Consider the following 25,362-nt stretch of genomic DNA (forward strand, 5'->3'; position numbering starts at 1 on the left):
TCTATGTTAAAGATATCAATATTTCTCTACTACAATGGCCCCTATGGCTTACTTCTCTTCTCAATCAAAACACTTCTCTTCTTAGTCAAAACACTTCTCTTCTGTATAACAACACTTCTCTTCTGTATAAAAACACTTCTCTTCTGTATAAAAAACTTCTCTACTTTGATACCCAAAGTTCTCTTCCGTTCGAAACACTTCTCTTCTAAGTGCGAAACACTTCTCTTCCAAGTGCGAAACACTTCTCTTCCATAAGCTCGAAAATTTCCCAGACTGAATCTGGTCCTTAATATATGAATTTATCCAGACCTTGTTTATGAATAAATGGCACACCCCGGGCCCTGCGCATAGAAAATTTTGGACCCAGTAAAGTTTGCATAAATTCTTACGGGGCATATTAACGTTTCTGCAAAATTAGATTTTTCGCGGGAAAAACTTAGCAAAACTTCAAGCTATATTCTTATACGGTCCCAGAAGCGTAGTACGAGATTGCTTTTTTTTTTATCTAGTTTCCACTAACTTTGAACTTTTATAATTGCGATTCGTCGAAACTAGAACGTTTTGCGGCTTACAATTATCCGGGAATAAACATTGATTGCGATGTCTGTTAGGAACAGAACTCGTGATTTACAAAAACCAAAATATTTTTTTTGCAGCAATGTTGGGAAAAGAACTCGTGGTTTTGAAAAAACAAGATATATATTTCTAAAATCCAAGTATTTTACATTGTTACAGGTGTTGTATTACATATATCTTTTGACTGCATAAATCAAGGCAATATATTAATCAATAGCTTCATGAGCTGTATCTGGCTTAAAGGTTCCCTACCGCTAAAAATCAAGTTGAGCTCATATTAAAGATCTTTGAAAGTTGTCTATAAATCTTTTTATTTTTTGAAAAATCTTTATCCATTCTTGAGATATTTGTCTTAAAAGTAGTGCTAATTATGCGAAATTATGACGTCATGAGTATGCATTGAGCATAATTATGGTAACTAAATAAAAAAATTATGTAAAATGTTCAAAACCCGTCAAAGTGAATGGTCAGAAAATCTTTTTAACTCTATATGGCTTTTCAAAAATGTTAAATTAACTGCCTTGCAGACATCATGCATAATTATTGAATCTTCTTAGTCCAAATTCTAAAGAACCAATCAAGAATTTTTTAAAAAATGTTTAAATTCCTAGACAACCTTTCAAGCTCTTTCATATGAGCTCAACTTGATTTTTCACGGGAGGTAACCTTTAAGTTTGGAGAAACCCTCCATTGGAAGAACTGTTTCCGCAAATTCAATAAATTCAGGCTCATTATCGTGATCTGGTACAGATAGTTCGCTAAATTCTTCTGGCTCATTAAGATCTAAAGTTTTTTTAAAACACTTGCAACAATATAATTCTGGAACAAAGTACAATGTATCATGCCTTCCACAGGGAGCAGTAGCACCTTTGCTTGGTGCTAACAGATGTTGATTCCAACAGATCACAAATTCATTAAGGTTCTTTCTGATCAAATCCATAAAGCAGTAGCGTACACATTCAGCAATGAGTGCATCACCAGCAAAATCCTAAGTGCAAGTTCCCTAAAAATAACCTCCACCAACTTGGTCTGTCTTTTGAAAGTTGTGACCAAAAAGACTCAATTCTTTGTTTAGCTGTTGGTGTACCAACAATAAAACTGCCAGTGCCAGCATATTCGTCATTATGCTGAGATCTTAATGCAATCTCAACAGCTCTCAAAATACAGTTTTCAGTACCATCATCAGACCTTATTCTTGTTGAAAAAATATGTCACATGGCGAGGGGACTGGTCCTGTGTAATAAAACTCACAAAAGGTTAAAATTACGGACCAATGATGTAAAATTGCAGACCGGATTTTAGAATTCAAGTTGTAAAGAGCCACATGCAGAGAAGTGTTAAGTGTAGAAGAGAAGTGTCAAAACACTGAAGAGAAGTGTCAAAATACAGAAGAGAAGTGTTTCGTTATATAGAAGAGAAGTGTTTTTGATTTGGAAGAGAAGTGAGCCATAGTGGCCATCGTACTCTACTATACTTTGTGTCAAATATGATAAAAAATATGCACATTTTTCTCTACATAGCTTGCTATACTGGCTTCTTACTATACTAATTCCAAGCACATGTCTATAAGACAACTAAAATGAGCTTCAGAGGCACAGCATGTGCAACCTAGACTGAAAATATGCACCATGTAGTCAATCCAACTCAAGAAATCATAAATAGCATTGGAACGGCACGATGAATTTTTTTTTAATCGGTGAAACAGCACAATATAAGTTTATGACTTAACGTAAACAAAAATTATATGGCACTTTTGGCCAGCGGCTTGCCCTTTTCAAAAAGCAATTTTAAGCAAGAAAAATACTCACCCAATTTAGGTAAGTCTCTCCCAATCGATCGAGTGATTTACCCCGATAAGGGAACAGTCACCCGATCGGGGAAAGATCCTGTACTGTTAGGCCATGCAGCCTAATTAGGTCATGCCGCCTAATTAGGTGCTTACCCTGACTGTCTGGGGACGAGATTGCATTTTACTTGAGGAACTGTTTTTAATATTTTATGTAAACTGTCTATTGAGGGGCAGATAAAAGTTCTCTCTATATTTAGTCATGGAGTAAAGGATGTATATATTTCGCTTGCGAACATAGGGCTCCGCAACCCTTTATATATTGATGTTCTACTTGAAAAATTGCGCTTCAATTAGAACAGTAGTGTTAAATTTACTACAATACACTACAATATTCACCACCACAAACAAAGAACACCTGCACCTTCCTTGCAACCTTGGTCATCTCCTGCATACTCGCATGACGAACACGTTGGTTTGTTTATTGTAATTGACTCGATTGGGACTCGATAACATCAGCATTATCAATTCTATACTGCTATTTTTCATAATAAACACGGACAAAGTGGATTTGCAACAGTCATAAATAATTGTTGATTGCGACATTCTTCAACACCTCGATTCCACAGGCCATAGAGTTACTTCTTGAGAAGAAAAAAATTTGACTTTGTTTGTAAATCAGATCGAATAAATGAGGTGGACACCTTGTTTGAGGAAAACTTGTTCAAATAAGTTGCACTTTTCATTGCACGGAACAAATATATGCTAAACATATTTGTATTTTTATGATTTTTAAAATTTTGCCGAATTTCTTTTGTTGAAGAAATACTGAAAATAATTTCACCCCTCTACTATTTCTACCTCTCTAGTAAACCAGCCCTTATTTTTAATGCTTTACAAACCCTTACCACTCAGCTGGAATAATAGAAATAGCGCACACCTTTGTTTCCAACCTCGTTCCAAACGTCTGTTGTCTCTTTTCTATAATAACCGGGACGGCGGAGCTGAACCGTCCGATGTCAAAATATACAATATGCCCTTGCGACATTCTCTCGTTTCCAGAGGTTTATTTATTTCTATACGAGAGAAGATGGTACCGATAATGCAAAGAGCAGATTAATAATGACTGTGAAATGACTGTGACGTTCTCAAAATCAGTCATAGTTAACTCCCGGTAACTTAAACTTTCATAGGGGACCGAGGAAAATAATTTGACTTTAAAAAAAATATTGAAAAAAAGAAGAGTAAAAAATGGTTCGAGATAATGAAAGTTCGAGTTATCCGGTGTTCGAGTTACCAGGACCTAACTTTATTGCTTCAAAAACATGCTCTTGGTTTTTAGGTCTAGAGGCTATATAATAGGAAAGTGCACTTGTACGTGTGTCTGGTGTCTGGTACATGTACAACATTCTTTGATGCTATGATTTTCGCGCTGAAACTGCTGTTGGTTTGCCCGTCTCGTGTCCAAGGCTTGGAACCTTTTGGTAAGAAAAACCAACAAACCCTGGAGAAAAGGTTGCATATTGGTTTAAAAATCCTTCAATGTACTTCCAAATATTGTAAATGGTTGCATAATTTGAAATCGTTTAAAAGAAGCAAAATCAAGAGGACGAATTTAAGTCGTACTGATTTCGGGAACCATAAAAAAAGAAAAATATTGAGTTGTAAATAATTTTTCTTTTTTTTGTTTCCTTACTTTTCTTAAAAAATTTTAGCGCAGCAATTTTTTCCAACACCAAACTCATTCTTCGCATAATGGCAGATTGATATTCGATTGAATTGCTCATCATTCAAATGAACTATGTTTTTAAAAGAGAAGAGATATTGAGAATTACTGTGAGACAATTATTTTAAAATTAAAATTAAAGAAGAATGACAGCTAATTGAGACAATAGTCAAATGTTAACGTAACTAAATCTTCGTTGATGAAAATAAAAATATTTTTCATATCGTCACAAAATTTTCTTTCCCGCGAAAAGCTAAAATGGCAGATGGTAAAACGCTTTTAAAATACCGGAGTTGAGGAGGTAGCGGAAGTTCTTTTTCTAATATATATATACATTTTAAATCCGACATTACTACAGATAGCAAACATTTGTAAACCAAAACCATCACAAAAAAAGATATTCTGTAACAAAAAAGTATCAAAATTATAGAATTAATCCAAAATATCAGTACCAAAAATCATAATCATTATTATTAATTAGCCTAGAACTTTAATATGTTTTATTGGTGGAAAACCATTTCAACACCCACCCCCTACCTTACCCCACCCCCACATCAACGTAGATCAGCCTTTGTAAACGTCCTTCTTTCAACAAAACTTATTTAGTTTGGGATGAAAGCAGTTTTCTTAAAACGTTGAGAGAATTATTAAAATCACTTCGACATTTTACAAATATATTTTCTTCGTTTTAATGGGTAAAAAGTCCCACCCATACCTGCACCTGAAAAAATTAAAGAAAAGAAAAGAAAAGATAAAAGACACAACCAATCATAAAAAAAGTTTCGAAATATCAAAAAAAAAAAAAAAAATTGGCCTAGATATTTTACTAGTAGCAAGGTAAAAGTAAACTGTCTGATTATACGTCAACCCTGAATAATTTAAATCTTTAGCGGGCTGACAAGAATTCTACACAAATCACGAGTGGTATGATTTCTGTTAGTTTGAAGAACGAAAATCGGCGAAGGACACTTTAAAGAAGAAAAGGAACTTGTTGGTACTTGAAAAAACAAATAAGCGAGAAAAATTACTGGACAAGAACAGGTTGTAAAGATGTTCAGTTAAAAAAAAAAAAAAATGAAAACAAGTGACTCTCCACCTTATAAGTTGCAAATATATTAGTGAAAGAACTGTAGGTACAGCTATATACGACGACAGAAATCATCAGAGGTGGAGAGCAAGATAATGTATACACTTTTCGAATAAGTTATATTCATATAATATATATTTTATATAAAATATCGATATCTTGTTAGTAGTAAATAAAAAAATCTGCCACCAACTTACTTCCCAACCTTGAAACCAGATCCCTTAGATCATTTGTCACTGTTATAAGGGTCTGGGTTCGAGGTAGTCAATTTTTTAAAGTTTCTATAAAAATAACAAACATATTTAATTTATTGATCTAACTCGTAAAACTTAAATAATATCGAGTTCTAAATCGCCCAACCTAGTCACCAGTACTTTCTCGCTTAGTTCATCGTTTACCTCAAAGTTCACAGTAAAACTCGAAGTGTGATGTCACCAGACATAGTAGCTTCTTAAGCCATTTCTTTTACGAAATCTCACATCAACGGCCACAAAACACTTCCATGTGAATGAGGCATGGTAAACAGGTTGTATGGCAGAGCACAATTTGATCCAGGTTAAAATTCTCCACCCCTTCTGCTCTTTAACTTATCATATCGTTTTTGTAACTGTTCTTTTTCCGTTTCCAATTCCATAATTTGTTCTTGACATTGACGAAGCTAAAAATATGCAGTATATTTATAAGAATTCAGTTTAATAGGCCCAACGACGAAGTCTTTCGTTGTTTTCAAGTGTTGTTTCACATGAGTTTTGACCTTAGCATTTAAAAACTAACGCCTTTAATGACGGGCGTTAAATCAGGGGCGGCTAAGAATAAAATTAGAGGAGGTATGTCAGACAAGGCCAACTGAGTGAGTACTGATAGATGTTAATAGATGATTTTAATGGTTACCTCTCTCCCAATTTTTCTTTTGTCTGCTAGCAAACCATCTTCAACAGCTTCCTACACAAACAGAATTCATTATTGCACACATCATTATTCGGCATTAGGTGCATACTTTTCCAAAAATATTTTTTTAACGAATTTCGCGAGTTTTTGTCAATTTCGCTCGTTATATTTACTTTTTTTTGGAACATGATTTACATTGAATTTTCTTCTGAATAATCTAGCGTTATGCATATTAGATATAAAACCCCACCAACCACACCCACCCTCACATAGTTTATATATTTGCCCATAGACACAGCGAGTATATAATGCAGATATTTTCTAACGTTGTTGTTAACGTACGTACATGGTGATAACAGAAGAAAATAACATGCGACACAGAAGACCATGTTCACACACTCATTAGATAAATACCATTCTGTCACTGTTTTTAGTTCTTCGTGACGTTAACCGTGCTTAAATGACCACACTTACCGCTCTATCAGCTTGAGACTTGTACCTCTTAACTTGAGATTCCAGTCGAATAACCTGAACGAGTAAATGTGCGTCGTCAGAAAGTAGGAAGGCGTTCACATCAGATTAAAATGAAATTTCAAACCGTTGTGAAAAATGCGACTGTTTACATTATTCACTTCAGGTTAAATTTAATTTCGACAATACCCCAGTAGGGAACCCAACATTTTGTGTTCGGACTTTTAAGCATTATCGGGCACTGATCGAAACCGCTTCTTGGTGAAGTGTTTACATGAATATTGATTAGCTGCATTTGACCGAACTTAAATACCACTTAAAGTGAAAAAATTAATCAGAACAGTCCTAGAAACACACGGTAGACCAGTGGCTCAAACCGGTTTGGTAAACAGCCTTTAGACCTGACAACACTTTTAGTGCGATTTTAAAACGGGAGATAGAAGATAATAATACTTTATCGCAATTTCCAGCCGTGTCGTTATTAAGGAACAAAAGAAACAGTTTGCTTCAACAAAAGCTTCAGGAAAATCTCATGGCAAAATACTGAAAATTTCGTGTGAACATGCAACGATCGAAACGAAGCACACACGTTTAGGCATGAATAATAAAGCTTCGTGGGAATTGTTTTCACCGCTTGTCAAATAAAACTTATGATACGGTTTCCCAACGTTTACAATCGTAAAGACAGCTAGAGAAAAATCTGTATCACTAACCTCTCCTTCTTGTCTAGCATTGTCTTGTTCCAAACGTTGCATCTGCGATTTCAGATCTGCTATTTGTTTTTGCAACTCACCTAAAAATAAACCAGCCCAAACGTAAACACACAGAAAAAGTCAATGGTAACCGAAATCGCAGACGCAAGATATTTTCATTTTTTACGCGACAACACTGTAAATGCGCGCGTACAACCCGGACATACAACAAATAAGACTACTGTATTACGTCCATCACACTTATTACCCCTGGGGTTTAATACAGAACGGCGATTTTATCAAAAAGATAAAAACATAAAAGAAGATAGCAATAACCTCGCCTTTTTGATTTAAGAATTTCGCGAAAAAAATCAATATTAAGTCGATAGAGTCAAAATTTACTAAATTTGCAAGAAACTAACCCACCTTTACTCCTTCATTAAAGGGGCTACAAAACGGCTGTTGGTTTCAACTTTAGTGACTTTCACGAAAGTCGAGCTTATGGTGGTGAAAAAAATTTATTTACTATATATTGAATATCCATGATTTATCCGATATAAGTCCTTCCCTTGATAAAATAAACCTTTTGAATTAGCTAACTAGCCATATCCTTCGAAATTTATTTATCAAGTTTATTGTACATAAAGCCAGTCTAAGCAACAACAATGACTTTTAGAAGCATTAATAACCTTACTACGTCACAAGATGTTGTTAGTCGTAACCACGCAACAAGATATTTTTAGTCGTCATTAGGAAACAAGATGCTGTCAGTATTACCACGTAACAAGATGTTGTTAGTCGTACCAATCCACAAGATGTTTTTAGTCGTAACCACGCAACAAGATGTTGTTAGTCGTAACCACGCAACAAGATGTTTTAGTCGTTAACACGCAAACAACCCGATGACCATTTTACTCCGAGAATGAACCAAATATTAATTTCATGAACCAGTAGATACTGACGACTCCCAAAGTCTCAAACACGTTGTCTGAGGACTGAAAATAAGTTCAATATAGAACCGAACTTCGGCGGTATTTGGGTGAGTTTCAGTAGTGAAACCAATTCGTGTGCTTTAAGAATCTTTTACCTATCCCCATTATACAACAAGTTGAAACTCACTTTGGTCTGAAATTCACCTTGTCTTTTTAAAAAAAATGAAATTTCACTGCAAGTGTAAACACATCATATAAATAGATTAAAGTGAAACTTGGCGAGTGTTATTGCGGTTATCATGTGGTCGGCGTAAAACATAGGTACGGTGTGAACAAAGTTGAAACCTATGTAAGCGCCGACCAATAGTTATAGAAAAAACAAAGCCAAATGTGTAGACATATACTTACCTCATTCAACACTATTACCTTCTCATGCATTTGTTAGTAACATGAAAGCACTAATCTTATAATGAAAGTCAGTACAGATAAGTCAGTACAGATAAGACTTCCAAATACAGCAATGATTAAGTACAACTTCAACACCAACTCCTAAACTCAAATTTCGTTTCGTATACGTTTAATACGTCGATTAACTGTATACAGGCCGGATTATAAGGAGCGACAATGATATTCTTATTGTGACGTTATTTGTTTTGTTGTTAAATTCTATTTTTTGAAGATCTATTGCGTGGATTAGGCCAATTGACATAAGCCTCAAGGAAACTGGATCAAGGGGCGTGAAGTATTTGAACTATTTTCTAATAATTGGAAAGCAAAGACGAACGCCCCTTAGCTAAAATCTTTAATCAGATGGTCATATTTTGAACGAACTTCTATATTACATTCACATGAAAAATGCCAAGTGTAGTTAGGCAGTACAAAGCACTTGTGGACGACTGTCCCTCAGTTTAAAATTTTCGATGATACAAACAGAGATTCAGAAAAGTGGCTAAGAACTACCTTAACCCTATTCGGTCCGGGGGTTTTCGAACATATTATGACCGGGGAGGGGGCTCAATACTTTTCATAGGCTTGTTCAAATTGAATCAAACTTGGCACATTTATAGTACGTGACAAAAGGAACAAAATGGTGGAAACAAATTTTTCCTTGCGTCAGCACATTTTCTGTGACGTCATCAAAAGCTTGAAATTCCTTCAAAACGCCACCGTCTGCTTTTACTTTAGTTCTGGAGCGAATTTTTGCGTTTTTACATAGCTTGCATGAAACGTTGCCAAAAAGTGCCCGAAGATCTGGTTCTCACCGATTTTCGGGTAAATTCCAAAAAAATCGGGAAATCGGATTAATCATGTGATAAAAACATGGAAAATGATCTTCTTGATGAAACAAAGTTGTACTGTAAGTTGCAAGTTCTAAGGATAATCCTAACAAGAGTTATTATTTTCCGAGTTATAAAGGTTTCATAGAGATTTTAAGGGGTCGTTTCGAGTAATAGCCAATATCAAAGCCTCTAAGAGGCATGGGACCTAAAAATTGGCATGCAGGTGCCTAATAGGTAAATACTGAAACTCAGTATCATAGCCATCCAACGTAGCGTTAAGGAGTGTTATTAAGAAAAACCGTCAGGGGGGCATAGATCGTATTATTCCATAGTGGACATTGCGGAAAGTGGAGGTGGCATATTTCGACGTTGTTTGCTTGGTCTACAACCTTGCCGAAGTAGATCTTCTGTAACCTACCGACTGGGAAGTACTTACCAGGTGATGCTGTTCAGCTATATTTAAAAATATTATGTTTCAGTCAATTTCTAGGGTTTATATGAAGCAAGAATTTCCAAAAATCTCACAAAACATCGAGACATCAAGACCAGATCTTAACAAATCAACTCAACCTAAGGAATTCTACGATAAAATGAGTGAAATCACAAAGTGACAATAAATTTAAGACTATATATTTATAAAAATCAACTGAACACAAAATACAAACTTAATTCCTAAGCGTCTTGAAATAAAATTGAAGCTGTACAGCGACAATCGATTTGAATCATCTGAGCGATGCGCAGATTTCAGGAAAAAAATTCTAACTAAATTTGTTAAATTTACATAAAATCAATTTACATACTGCTTGAAGGGTAAGCACTTTCTAAAGGCATTTATTGAGTTTTGCAACTCTCCTTCTTATTTCCCTTTTTCGAACCTTCTCTCTTCTTTCTACTACCTTCCTCGTGCTCGGTGTCCGATACATCTGATGTACTATCGCCGACTAATTCGTTCGAGACGTCCAAAAACTGCTGCGGAATGTCACCTGCATGCGTCGAAAGTCTTTGCTTTGGTGACGGTTCAGGACTCGGCTGAGGAACGGGGTCCTTTTCAAATCCTAATAATTCTGGGACAGACGGAACAGGTTCTTCCGGATTGGCTTGTTCATTTTCAGCTGGCTGGATCGCCTTTTCAACTTCCTTCGCCTTCTTCTTCTTCTTTTTCTTTTTCCGTTCCTTAGGGACGGGGTCGGCTTCGGGTGACTCCACGCGATTCTCTTCAGGATTAACAACTTGTATTTCGGGTGCTTTACTTCTCGGCGCGTTAAAACTTTCAACGCGTACCAACCACGGCTCGTTTTTTTTAGCAACGGGATGAGCTCTACCTGCTTCAACTGAGGAATCCGCATCAGCGGGCATGTCTGTGTTGTCAACAGGAGGATCGGTTGTAGTTTCCGCCTTCGCCTTACCAGTTATCCCGAAAACACCAAATGTTGCATCGGAAGGAATACCGTCGGCGGAGTCGGTTTCAACAACAGTGGAATATGCTTCCTCAGCTATTTGGTCATACAAATCAACTACATTTTTACGAACTTCGGTTTTCTCCTGCTCTGATATTGACGTTGAACGAACCACTAGTGGACTTTGTTCCGAGAATACACCAGCTTTCACAACGGTCGGTTTGTTATCCTCTAATGTCTCTAACAACTCTGATTCTTCAACTGTTGCTTGGACGCTCATTCCAGCGCCGTCTACAGCATCATTACTAGCGTCGTAATCGCGAGGGGGCAATTCATAATTCACACTCGGCTTAGATATATCCTCTACAGCGTTCTCCTTTAATTCTGATTGGTCGGACAACTTATTTGGCGAAATAGATACATTCATTTTTTGCGCTGTAGGGCTCGAACTCTCTTCGGCGGATGGAGCAGGGACACCACTCTCGTCGGTATTAATTTCATGAAAATCATCGACAGTTGACTCACCGATGCTTTCTACGTTAACAATATCCTGACTAAGTTCCAACTGGCTGATATCACCACTCACTGTTGTCAACTCGCTGCCCTCCGACTCCACTTCTACGTAAGGACTGCATCGAGTCGTATCGTCACTTAAGGCAACACGTTCTGCGGGAGGAGAGGCCACCTCACTGTATTCAATTGTTTCGTATTTCATATCTTCGTTTGAATCTTTTAAAGTTTCAGAAGGAATACTTTCCGTCGATTCGTCTGCTTGCGAAACCTCGTTAACTGCGGTTACGTCAATGACGCTAGTTACATCGTCATTCGCAAAGTAACGATCCACGTTAAATGTGTCGCTGTGTTGCGCGGAAGAATCATCGTCGTCATTTCCCATCAAATATTTATTTACATTGATGTCACTAGTGTCATCGGACACTGGAGATGTATCGCCCCCAACCATTGACGAAACGTCGAGAGTCTTTCCGTCCGATGACGGTTTGGAAGAATCGTCCATATTAACTATATCATATTCGTCTTTCTGGACTGGTTTTACCAGATCCACGCTGATTTCAAGTGGTACGTCCGACTCTAAGTCTTCATCCACACCTTCTGTCCGAGCAGACGACATTAGAGACGAGCGGCCAGACTTCTCGAACGACTTATCCTCGAAGTTCCTTATGCCGCCTTGCTGGGAGCCGTCGTCGATAACTTCGAAATCGTCGCATTTTTCGTTGTTGTTGACGTAAGTGCCCATGTGACGTGCGTCCTCTCTGATCGCTTCGGCCTCCGTCGAAACATTTACAAAGGAGCGCTCCAAATCAGCTCGTTCGGCTAGAGGAAATAGTGAAAGAAGGAAAGCGTATAATGGGACAGAACTAAAACATGAGCAGACACAACAAGCAAGAAGATCGCCCTTCCAAAATATCCACGCAGTCTAGTGTCCCATAGCCACTCTCCTTCTTCCACTTAAAATAGATTTCCTCACGAGCATGACCTTGCATTCTCAAACATACAGAAGAAAACAGAATATAGTACACAGCCGACTGCGGATACCTGAGGACGATTTTCCTGATATATACAATGCTAATATAGAAAAGCGAAAAAGGCGAAACACGGTATTTTCAACAACGCAGAAAGCGGGATTTGCGCAAGTTGTAGTCTCAAAAAATAAGAAAGCATGTTCTTAAAAGCAACATGATAAATGAAAAATGGCTCCTGAGACAAGTTAGCAAAACGTGTCGTCAAACATTATAAAAATACTAGACCAGAGTGTGGCCTTAATATTAACTCTTATTTCGCCGTCATTTTTTCCAAAAAATTTGGACAAAAAGTGCCTGAACTATTTAAACCATTTTCGGCTAAAACTTTAGAATTTTGGAACTTTAGTTATCCTAAATAATGAAGTTCAACTACATGCATGTTCTTTAAAAATATTTTGAATTTTAAGACTAGTTCTAATTGACCATTTCAATTAAAATATTTTGACATTTTGATAAAATTTTCTGACAATTGCTGACTTCATTGACAGGGTGGACATCCTGGAGACACATGTCGTGCAGCCATTAGTAACAAAACAACAACTATCACCCTCACTGTGCTTTCCAATTTCAATTTCAAAAAATAGGCGCAGTGTGAACGCATTAGTCTCAAACACATGAAAACACTTACGCCTCATATGGTCTGCTCCTATCCTGCTCCGTGGAGTTTCAGTTTCCGTCTCTGTTTTTAGTTCGGCTATCTCATCTTTTAAACTTTGTATCTATATTTTAAGAACACCAAGGAATTAAGATTAAACAATAAGGCTAAAAGAACATTGACGCAGCGTTGTCATTCTTAAGGGAAAAAATAATGCGGAAGAAAAATAATGCGGAAAAAGGATGTGGAATTAATGTTTGCGAATTCTCTACGTTTTCGTAAACTTAAATTAAACATTTTTCAAACAAGGATAGACATTCATTTCTGAAGGTAATAGTATCTGTGGATAATTAGTTTTAACATGTTGCAAAAAAAAAAAAAAAAAAAAAAAAAATGAAAAAGCAATGTAGCGTATAGATTTAAAACTTACTTCCGCCAGTAAAGATTCTCTTTCAGCAAGCTCTTCACTGGATGTGCCTAAAAATTAAAGTGATTTGTTGGTATATCGATTCATCGGTTCCACATTAATACTAAAATGCCTCAACTCACAGTCGCCATTCTCTTTTAAAGTCAAAACTGAGTTCGCATGTTAAAAAAATCATGGCAAATGGACCCTTTGAGGATTACACAACAAGGACAGACAACAGGATAAGACAATATTGATATAGAAGACCGATATTAAGTAAAAAAATTGGGACCAAAAATAATGAAAGTCTTCATTTGTGCCATTATGGGTGGAATTAACGCTTTACTTGAAGAGGTCCTAAGTTGAGAAGTGACGTAACACAATGTTGTAGAGCTTAGTATCGATAGTGCTATCACAAAGAAATGGAAGGAGATTAGAATGAGAGAGGTAGTGCCATTTCGAAATGTCCTGGATATCTGCCATTTTTATATACAATTTAAGGTTAGAAGTCTTTTTCAATTTTTTTCCCTATAAATTCTGCCATATTTTAGGGTTTAATTTAACAGACAGGTAAAATTGTGGCAAATGTAAAAAAAAGGAAAATAACATCGCCAAATGTTCGAACTTTTTAGTAGGCAAGTATTAAATAGACTGGAAACACAAGAAGTTACTACAAGATAAAGAAGTTATTTTTACTGGGACGAATTTCTTTCTTTCGCAATTTTAATAGTAAAATTAAGATTAAAGGGGCTACGGAACGGCTGTTGGTTTTCAACTTTAGTGACTTACACGGAAGGCGAGCTGATGGCGGCGAAAATCAAACTGGCTATTTTTCCGGGATGTATGTAATTTACAGACTCGAACATATAGATATATCTAGAATTTTTATCTTCTCCAGCCTTGGTCATGTTTTTATCCAGAAAAGTCTCGCTGAAATATTTTTTTGTAATATACTTTTCGCAAAAAAATATTGAGCAAAGTGTGCTGGTCTGTTTATTGTGCAAACTGCGTTTGCCGGATTTTTAATATGTGTGCGGGATATACGGAATGTGAACATTTTAACCGATTTAATTAAGATTAAGAGTCTATCCTTTTTACTTTACATTCTTAACGTAACTGCTGGTAACGGTTACTACAAGATACTGTACCATAACTAGACAAATTTTTTTTTGGAAATTTTCATATTTTCAGGTGTTCCAGTAATTTTCGTGATTTAGTTGTTATTAAATCGAAACATAAATGCATCATGCATCATAATATACACCCTTAAAATCTGAAAACTCGAATATCTGAAAAAAAAATGTTTTTAGGGTTCTTAAAGCTTTGAGACGTTAAATCAACACCACAGTGAGAACCCTAAAATCTCACTAAAAGTTGCATCTTTATGTCCATGACATCATTAAAAAAATAAACGGTACTACGCGTGCGATTGAAAACCAAAAAAGATCTACTGCTATTTTCGCTTCTTTTCAATAATAACATAACAGCATGACATTTTTATGAAAAAAAACATATAAATTTCATTTTAGCCATTACAATGGAATGGTAGAGTCAAATATATGGCTCGTAGCAAATAAATTGGTTACCTATATGATTCGATAATGTATTGTGGTGAGAAGTGGTGTTAAAATTGTCTCCATCCGTGCTGTCTTGTTCTTTTAAAGTACCATCCAAGTTTATACCATGTTCCTAACACAAGAAATAAAGCACTACACATTATATCACATTATTAAACGCCCATTAAATGATGAATATCACAGAGTGGGTGTTTTTTAGAGAATGACACCCTCTGTGATAAAATAGCCACTCTGTGATAAAATGGCTACTCTGTGATAAAATGGCCACTCTGTGATAAAATGGGCACTTTCAAATAAACTTTCATCTCCGATAAATGGCCACTCTCCAATAAATGACCACTCTCCAATAAATGACCACTCTTCCGTAAATGACAACTCTTCCGTAAATGACCACTCTCCGATAAATGGCCACTCTTTGGTAAATGGCCACTCCGATAAATGGCCACTCTTCGATAAATGACCACTCTTCGATAAATGGCCACTCTCCGATAAATGACCACTCTCCGATAAATGACCACTCTTCGGTAAATGACCACTCTTCGGTAAATGGCCACTCTTCGGTAAATGGCCACTCTACGATAAATAGCCACTCTCCAATAAATGACCACTCTTCGCTAAATGGCCACTCTCCAACAAATGGTCACTCTCCGATAAATGACCACTCTTCGGTAAATGGCCACTCTCCAACAAATGGCCACTCTCTGATAAATGACCACCCTCCGATAAAAGGCTACTTTCAAATAAACTTTCACTCTTCAATAAAAGCCAACTCTCTAATAAAGACAGAAAGACTCAACCTAGTTACAATAATGTAAAAACTTACGTCTAATATTCTTTCTCTATCTTCTAACAGTTTCGTGCATTTTGTTAATTCTTCTGTCGTGTTCTCGTGATCTCTGTGTAGTTTATTATAGTCCTGAAACCGTATTAGAGTTAGTTAGCATTACCTGCTGACTATGCAAAAAACTGTCAACACTATATCTCATGACATATCCCCCACGCCCTATGAAAACTCTCCAGATAATGACAAATATTATTGTTCCATTAACAATACAAAATTCTGATAAAATTAACAGTAAAAAAGGGCAGGAAAAGAATAATTTAAAACATTTTACACGCTAGGTCACACAACACACAAAATTTCATGAATTAAACATAGTATATACAAAATCGCAAGAGGCTTTCATCTTTCAGCTTTAAATTCATAACAAAACATTTTCCTTGCCAAATCAGGCTTATTCACAACACAAAACTAATACAGTAAAACAAACGATTTTATTAAAAAAATCCCTTGAATATTTCATGATTTTTCTAGACTTTTATTTTGATTATAGAGTCTTGTTTTAGTCTGCAGAGTCGTATCTTTTTGGATAGACAAATTATTCTTACTTTCGTTTTATGTAATAGTTCGTCCTTGACGTTTTCCAAATTTTCATCTAAGTCTTCGATACTATAGAAATACAAGGATTACACACGTTAAGGTGATACATCATGATCCAAGGATATAAAAGGGTCATCTTATTAATGTACAACAACCATGCCAATATTCAAACAACTCTCTGCTAGTAAAGCAGTGATACTTCATTTTATTTCTGAAATGATCTCACAAAAACAATTTCACATAGGCCAATTTTTATAATTATTGGTTTGCCGTTTTTTTGACCTATAGTTTTAGTGCAGTGTTGGTCAGTCAGTTAGTAAACAAATTTTTTCTTTTTTACTTTCGTTACATAACTGCCTTCTCTGGGTTTTTTGTGACCCTCACTTTACTGCATTAAGCTGGGTATAGGCATAGGACAGCCTAATCTTAATAAATCAATAAATTAAAAAGATTAGGCTATATGAAAGGTTTTTTTATCTAGTTTAGAAGGTTATCGTAAATGAACGTAAATAAACACCCAGCGTCTATTAAACGGCCATCTTCAATAAGCCTCCCTCCTGGCTAAAAAAATTGACTTTTTCTTAATGTTTTTCTCATTCAAATTTATATGTAGTAAATTTATAATGCAATTAAAGGTATGTCAAAAAATTTCTTAGTAACAGTTTAACTATGTGAAAATAAAAGAATGTTGAAAACTCCTGTTTATGATTAGCAAGAAATTAAAAACGTTGGTCGGAAACTGCAAATATATCTTTTAAGGATGGCCTTAAAAAAACCCATTGGGAAAACAACCTTAGATTGTGAAACATTTTCTGAAAGTGAAACATCCTCTGAATTGCAAAAGTCGTATTAAAATAACCTAACAAGACTAAAGACCTGATTAGTTTGTAACAGAACTTACATATCTTTTAGACATTCCACTTGATACTGTAGGGCCTGCCTTTCATTATCAAGTTGGGCTGTATTAACCATAGCCTTACGGTATTTTTCTTCTGTTTCCCTCAGTGCCTCCTACGTTTAACAGAAATTGACAATATTACAAAGTAAAAGGAAATGTTGTACTAGGTATGAATTTGTATCCCTAAGAAACACACACAAAACAAACAAATAACAAAAGAGAACTGATAAAGGTTACTAAATCAGAATGCAGATAAAATAAAAGGGCTATAACGTGCAAGTACAACTAACAAGGAGGAAATGTCTCAACTTATAGAAAATACAGTTCGATAAAATTTATTACGTCAACAATGAAATAAATTTATGTGCTTACTTTAAGTTGTGGATCAACAACAACAACTGGAGGTTCAGCATTGAATGAGGGAGCAGTTGATGCTGTTATACGAGCTGATGAACCCTTAATGGAGAATATCATTCTCTTGAGAAAGTATACAAATATTCTTTTTTAAAAAGAAGTATAATTAGTCTTTTATGTGTAAGTACAAAAACTTATCTTGGCAAAATTGAATTTGGAACATAATAAACGATTATATAGATTATCAAAACAGTGCTTAAAATAAATATTGAACCACGGTCAGTCATACTGACTGCCGGAAAAACAAAATGACTGGTCAAATTCGAATTTTTCAGTGGATAAAAAATATATGCGATTCCTTGCGCAATGGTAATCATGAAATTTAAAAAGGCATGGGAATAAGATTTATACTTTTTTCTCTACAAACGGCTAATGGCTATACCTTTTATTTGTAGTCAAGATAGCAGCATTTTAGCTAGCTAGCTACATTAAAACAAAAAGCATAAATTGAAAGATATGATATTTAGATTATTATCTATTGTTAATGGTAGATAAATAATGTTTTTTTTACGAAGCAAGGAAACCATCACTGGTCAGTCTGACCATCAACAAAATTAGGCAGTCAATGACCGTTGACCAGCTGTTATTTTAAGCGCTGCAAAATAAAAATATAAAATTTGGCGAATATGCAAAGCTTGTATATTTTTAAAAAACTCACTCTTTTTCTGTGTGAAGGTTCCTCTTCCTCTTCATAAGCTTTGTCCATTTCTTCATCAGCCTGGAACAGAATTTAAAAAGAAAAACATTAAAAATAAATTATTCAAACAATCACTTTTTGTTAGTTACGTTAACAGAACTATGAATTATTGTTATTTTCATCATGTCTCTAGTCAGTGACCACATTTACTTTGTTTTCTTCATATTTCTTGAACGTGTTATCGCCCTGTGCTATGTGCAATGGTATATTTTTCAAGTTCACCTTTTGCAGAAAATATTTTGAGCCTTTATATATCTGCTAAGGTTGAAGAACAAGGGAAATAAACAAATATTGAAGCAGGTATGTGTAATAACTAAGTCATAATTAGCATGAAAAATATTATTTGAATGAAACAGTTTTTGACTGAAATGTTCATAACATTTAAAAATGTTGTTCAAAAAAACAGAAGAAAAAAAGAACTTTTAAATTTTTCCAAACAAATGAGTATATATAGAAACACAACAAATTGAATTTTAATCTGCATGAAAATTTTGAAAAGTTTGAAAATCAGGATCGCTCGGCTGTCCAAACTTTTTGTGGAATTGAGGGAGCTGTTAAATTACCTCTTTTTGTTTCTTTTCTAATTCTTTCATTCGAATGCTTCGAGCTTCTGCTCTAGCAGCTCTTTTTGCTGCCAACCGAGCCTCTGCCTAAAAAAGACAAATATAAAAATAAGTAAAAAGGAAACATTCACAGATCTACATATTTAAAAATTGGTTCAGTTTGGAATAACAATACCACTTATAAGGTTCACAGAAACAATGAAAGCATTTTTCACACTCGCACTGTTAGCTAAATTCCTGCATAGAAGGAACCAAAAATATCAAAGTCTTAAAGTGCAAAACTCTCATAGTGCCTATTGCAATCCATAAGCTTTAAATAGCTGGACTATTACCTGAGGATATCAATGCAATACTTGCTTTTGAAAGGAAGTGCCTCAGATCAATCATGGGTATGGCAATGTTTAGAAAGAATTACTAATAAAGATATACAGAAAACCTTAAAAACTACTATTGTTAAATTGAGAAAAGGAAAAACTAGTGATCGAAAGGTCGGACATAGAAAAGATAGACAGATTTCAATAAAGCTGACACAGAATTAACACTTGGAACAGTAGAAAAAACAATAGAATTTGGTGATGGACACTTTATGTAATGAGATAACAAGGAGTAAGGCTTGTTTTTGGTTACATAAATAATCTCTTGACAAATGATAAATACAATCATTCAGCATTAGAAAATATTCCAGTCCTACTTAATTTTAGTAAGTTGTTTTGCCTTTGTGCCTCAATAATAGTACTTATTTTGAAGAATAATATTTAATAGATCTGCTGAAAAAACATTTTACAGTTACAAATGTTCACAGATAACAGCATACAAAAAATTGATGTGTTAATTTTTGTGAATAACAAAAAAATATATTTTTGCAAATGTTTAGAAATAAATTGCTTGCAAAAAGAAAAAATTAATCGATGAAAACTTCTGGCATGTATACACATTAGGCCTTGCCAGAGTTTTTGTTGCGTGTGTGATAAATCACACGCACAGAAGACGACAACAAAAAAAAATTTTTTCAAAACTGAAATTTTCTAAATCAATATTGGAAAATACTTCATCTTTTGTTACTAACTTCTTGCGAAAAAATAAAATTATAATGAAACACCTGGCTTCTTCGAAAGTTACAGCAAATTAAATGTTCTGAAAGATCAAAAGGTACATTATTATGCAGCAATCATTCATGACATACGTAAGACGTAAAATGAGTTGCTTGAAAACTTCAGTGTTTCTTACCTGTTAATACTTTTTCAATTTCAATTTTTAATGGGAATTTGTTTAGAAAGCATATTTATAGTCCCTTAAAAACTACCTCAAAACAAAGGTGAAATTTAAATTAAAATTGTCGTCGCCCTGATTTTTAGATTCCCATGGCTGGCTGTATAATTTTAAACTTTTCAGCATTTATATATCTATTTGTATAACTAACTGTTATATAAGGATATTAATTTTCTTATTTACAAATAAAACGAAAATCCTGTGACATATGAAAGACTTAACAAAGTATTAATAAAGTTTTTGAAGTTCTACAAAATTATTTTATTACTGGACATTAATAAAAATTATCATAATGGTTGTAGTTTTTCTCACACTGTCATTAGCTAATCTACTTGAAATATATGCTATTTTCATTTTCTACGAAGAAATAAGTGCAGTTTTTACTTATTTTTCAATTCTACACTGCAAAAGCTGATATTTTTTCTCTGGTTGGCTGAAATATAGCAAGCAAAAAGGTAATATTTTTTTCTGTTTGGTTAATAACTTGCTTTTTAAAGTTATTGTTTTTTTTTTGAAAAACGGGAACTTGTTGGTTAATTTGATTTAGGTTGGCGAGGTTATGTATCTATATAGTGTTAAAGGGGTTCTGTGTTTAATTCAATTATTTAATATAACTTATTAAACATCAACTTTAAACATCAACTTAAAAGGAATCTAAGATGATAAATGATGTGGACTTTGTGTGCTTTTAAGGAATAATCCTTTGCAGAAAAGGTCTGGCATAATAATTTGTATATTTATGCACTTTGGGATAATTAAATTTATTGTTTAACAAAGTCTCCTTAAACTTCTGAAAAAAAATTATAAGTAATCATCTTGAACACAAATGTAAAACAGATGACACTTGTAAAGGAACATATGTACAAATATCAACTGATATTTACATAAAAAGAAAAGGTTCTATACGTGAACTCAATTCATTTTTGTTTAAATTATTATAAAAAAGGAAATCATGTTAGATTTGAGATTGGAGACTAAAAGGTGTACATATATTTGTCGTCAGAGTAGTAACTTAGATTAAACCATTATATGCAGTATAAAAATGGTTATATACACAATGAAACAGGTTGATAAACAAATGTGCTTAAATAACAAAATAAACAACTTAATCATAATATTTATATAATGTGCAAATTAACAGTTTTTGTAATAAAAAAGTTTGGGGAAAATGGAATCAGATTAAATTATTTGTGAAAGGGATTAACTGGATTCCAAGTTCTCTTTTAAAGTTCTTATAATCAACATAGCTTTTAGGAAGCAGAAATAATAATATTCCATCTGTTAACTGTGATAATTTTTAAAGATAATATGTTATAACTGTGTACATAAAACAAACCACATATTTTTTATTTTTTCTTCTGAACAAATTATTTCAACGTTGGTAATTTTATATTTTTATAGACCATCGTTGTAATTTAGAACAAATATTGCTCAGCTACTCTGGACTTGATAGGATTTTTCATTTCTTCCAACTCGTCTATTTATAATTAAATTGAACCAGCACATCTTAATGCAAGTAGTCTGAAGAAAAGAATCAAATGTTGTGTTGCAGTGGCGCATGTCATTTAACCAAATAAAGCAGCTATATAGACGTTTCCTAAAAATAGCCACGTTTTTATTTTTCACTATCTCCTAGTGTGCCACTACCTGCCAATTCTTAATTTTCAATACATATTTTTAACCCTCAACCCTGTGTACTGTTATTACTCCAGCAAACAAAAGATAAATTATTGAATTACTGACAATTCTTATTTTATGTCTTAGTATTATTTTACATCTTTTGAGATTTAGAATTAAAATCTTCAATTTAATGTATTTTAACCTCCACTTTTGTGGCTAAAATAAGCACTCTTCTTCTTCTTCTTCTTCTTCTATGCCTTTTCGATTTGTAAAAACAGTGTTTTATTTATCTTAGGCAAGGCAAATAAAGTCATTTGCTTCTGTAAACTAATCCCTTTATGTTAAAAAGAACAGGGAGACAGGACGTCAGTCCTCCATTTTGTTCGGATGTTTTTAAAACAAGCACACAATTGTTTTTTCTGTGTGAGTAAGGTAAACTGGACAATTTTTAAAAAGTTTGTAAAAATTAAAATAAAAATATTAATGCCATTTGATATTATGAACCTATAGGTGAAACCAGGAATGATTAGCTGTTACATAGAAAACTTAGGTTTTTTTTAATAACATTAGCAACTTGATTCTCAAAAATCTGACAGAATGTGACTGGGTGGGGACAAGTGGTCAATGTAAAATATGTAAGTTAAAAGGCATATATAGGCCATGTGTGAGTCCACTGTCAGGAAAAAATAATCAACATTGATGAACCTAAGAAACTTCACTGTGTAGATGTCATGTTTTATTAACAGGTGTCTGGCAACACATTTAACCTCTGGACATTGTTTTTTAGCCTAATAGCCTATTACTAGACTATAGCTAATGCAAAGATTTTAACAAATAACTTTTAGTCCCACAAAGAAAAGTACAGAAAACTATGCTTGAAGAAAGATAACGTAGTTGTCAAGATAATACACCTCTTCACAGGTTAAATTATCCACTCATTTTCTGTAATAAAAAGGAAGTAAGGAGAGTGGATTAAATAAGGCTTTGACCATATGCAATATGGATATTTTACATTTTCTGAAGAAATGATTAGTCTCAGGGCATGAAACTTTAGTATATTGTTGGCAGTAACCCTACGTAAAACAATGTGAAGGAATTGTAACTTTTCTTTTTACAACTTTTCACAAAAAAAATTATTTCACTTTTCTTCATGGTCAGAGCCTTCTTAATACATAACAGTTTACTTCTTTTTTTCAATTCTCAATAAGAACATTGTAACGAAAGAAATATTTACTCAAACAAGGGTTAGCTGAAACTATGTATATATTGTAAAAGAAGACAATTAATGTTATTTTTGTATCCTCTGACCGACCCACGACAGTTTTAAAAACCTCAGTTGGTAATTTGAGAAAAACCCGGAAAAAATAAGTTATATATAATCGATTCACAGGTATCATCATAAGCACCCTACATAATCTTGGCGAGAATTCTTTGTTCTTTCCATCAGATTGTTTTTCTTTTGTTTCATTTGTGCCAATCAACACTGAGTGGTGCCCAAAATTGTCCCTTGGGCTCTTCTACACCCAAGATGTGTTGAAGGGACAACTAGATTAGCATAGGCTTTTTTGGTCCTAAAATTTACTTTTCCCAAATGGATAATCCCTGGAAAAATCTGGCAATTGACCTATGCAAGGAGTCCAGGATGTAAACAATAATTTTTTATGGTGGTCTGGTGGAATCAAAAAATGTTTTTTTATTTTAAAAATGGAAGTGTTTTTTTTTTCAGCCAAACACTTGAATTTTTTTATTTATTTTTTTAAATGTCACAGACCTTTTTGAATGTTTACATTTTCTGCGGAAAGCCCTTTTGGCTTTAACAATTGCGTGGCAGGCAAAAGATAAATCTTCACATGAAGGTATCATTACAACGTTATATGAATAAATATCAATTAGAAGTTTTCCATCTACACTTGATAATAGTTTAAAGCCTCATAAATGTTTTTGTACAAATGAAAGTTCTAGAAAAGACCTTTCTTCAGCAAACTTTCGCATCTTTCTGCCTGACACGCAGTTATTGGAGCCAGAAGGCCTTACCACTCATATAAAAACTATTAGCTAGCCATAACGTATTCTTTACAGTGAATGCAGCTTTATTTCTCTTTCAGCTAGGCAGTGTAACAAAGTTCTTATTATCTACTTACCTAGCCATGAAGTACAAACTAGGAATGCTGTATGTTTATTGTTTACAAATGTAAATGCACAACAGAGAATGACAACCAACCTCTTTTGCAATTTGGTTCAATGCTTGGTCTTCAGAGCTCATTTGTTTTGGCAAACCTCTTCTTCTTCCAACCGCCGTCGGTGATGCCATGATGCTAAGTACTTCAGTTTGATAACAATTTCTTACAAATCGTTTTTATATTCAAAATCTGCTGCTGGTGTGCGCGTTAAATTTCAATTTAATAAAATGACGACGGGGAATGTTCACGCAACAAAGGAAATCAGATGAAGTGCCTCTGTCCCAGTCTTACAATCCCAGAATACAGCAACACATAAAAACACGCTCTTATTTCATTTTCATTTCACAAAGACATTCGTTTGAAGAAAATAGCGAAATTGAACCTAAAATCGAACATGTCTGCAGCAACATCCGCCATGATGGGTACAGGCTCCTTCGTGAGATTCAAAAGAAGTGTCCATATTTTTGCTATGACGTAATAACCACACCTGGGAGACGGTTTCTACTTTTAAAGCCTATAGATTCGTTTTGCTTCTTCTTCGTTTTTTATCTACTTTGTGTTGTAATCTGAAAAATTACACTAAGAGATTTACTCCTTGGTCAAAAAGATCATCACCAGGACCTAATTCATTACTTTTCACAAGCCTGCACATTTAAAATAAAATTTAAAGAAACTCTGAGGCAAATTTTTACGCCGGAAAAGTCGCTGCTAAAAATTAGGAACTCTTTCTACTAGCGAAGCGATTGTTTTAAGGTAACATCAATACTAAAGAAAGTAAACAAACACATCACAGCGAGTTGATTTTACTCTCCCTTTGGTCGCCAAATACACCCAACCTTGTGTAGCATTTAAACATAGTAGAAATGTTTATTTTATCCAAACGTGGTTGGTCCCCACAACCGCAACCTGATTGATAAAAGCATTAAAACGTAGCAAGTTTCGTGAACGAGATTGTACTTCCTCTTTGTTGAGCCCGAGGGTTAGAAAATTTGGGAAAATGGACTGTCTATATAAGATCATCTAAAGTAAGACTATTTTTTATATTTATTTTTTTAATTTTTAGAGTGCGATAATGCTTAGAGCTCTTTTTTAATAACATTTCTCAATAAACTCCCCTCTAAATCACATGCCCTCCAATAAATTTAAAGGTATTTAGAGGTATGTTTATTCAAAACAATAAAAATGCTGAATTTCGCTGATAATGATCTTGATATTGGTAAAAAAAATGTATTTCATATGACAGGCAATACAAGAGAAAAAATTATTAAAAAAACCCGTTTTTTGCCTTCTTTAAAATAAACAAATTTAACAAACATGCCAGGTGTTTGAATAATACAGGTAAAATTGCAGTGGATATTTGTTGGTCGTAGAAACCAGGCAATTGTT

General features: G+C 34.3%; 1 protein-coding gene across 1 annotated transcript; it reads right to left on the bottom strand.

The window, feature by feature from the left end:
* Positions 1 to 10,046: 10,046 nt before the first annotated feature.
* On the bottom strand, positions 10,047 to 24,430 carry LOC130621170 (leucine-rich repeat flightless-interacting protein 1-like). Its single transcript, XM_057436486.1, has 11 exons — positions 24,018 to 24,430; positions 18,908 to 18,994; positions 18,306 to 18,365; positions 17,606 to 17,689; positions 17,237 to 17,346; positions 16,344 to 16,404; positions 15,778 to 15,870; positions 14,964 to 15,066; positions 13,402 to 13,448; positions 13,005 to 13,095; positions 10,047 to 12,167 (listed from the first exon to the last, which is right to left on the bottom strand). Exons 1-11 carry the CDS (start codon positions 24,105 to 24,107, stop codon positions 10,270 to 10,272), a joined length of 2,724 nt encoding a protein of 907 aa, XP_057292469.1. The 5' UTR covers positions 24,108 to 24,430; the 3' UTR covers positions 10,047 to 10,269.
* Positions 24,431 to 25,362: the final 932 nt, after the last annotated feature.

The sequence above is a fragment of the Hydractinia symbiolongicarpus genome, chromosome 12, assembly GCF_029227915.1.
Source record: "Hydractinia symbiolongicarpus strain clone_291-10 chromosome 12, HSymV2.1, whole genome shotgun sequence".
Taxonomy (NCBI): domain Eukaryota; kingdom Metazoa; phylum Cnidaria; class Hydrozoa; order Anthoathecata; family Hydractiniidae; genus Hydractinia; species Hydractinia symbiolongicarpus.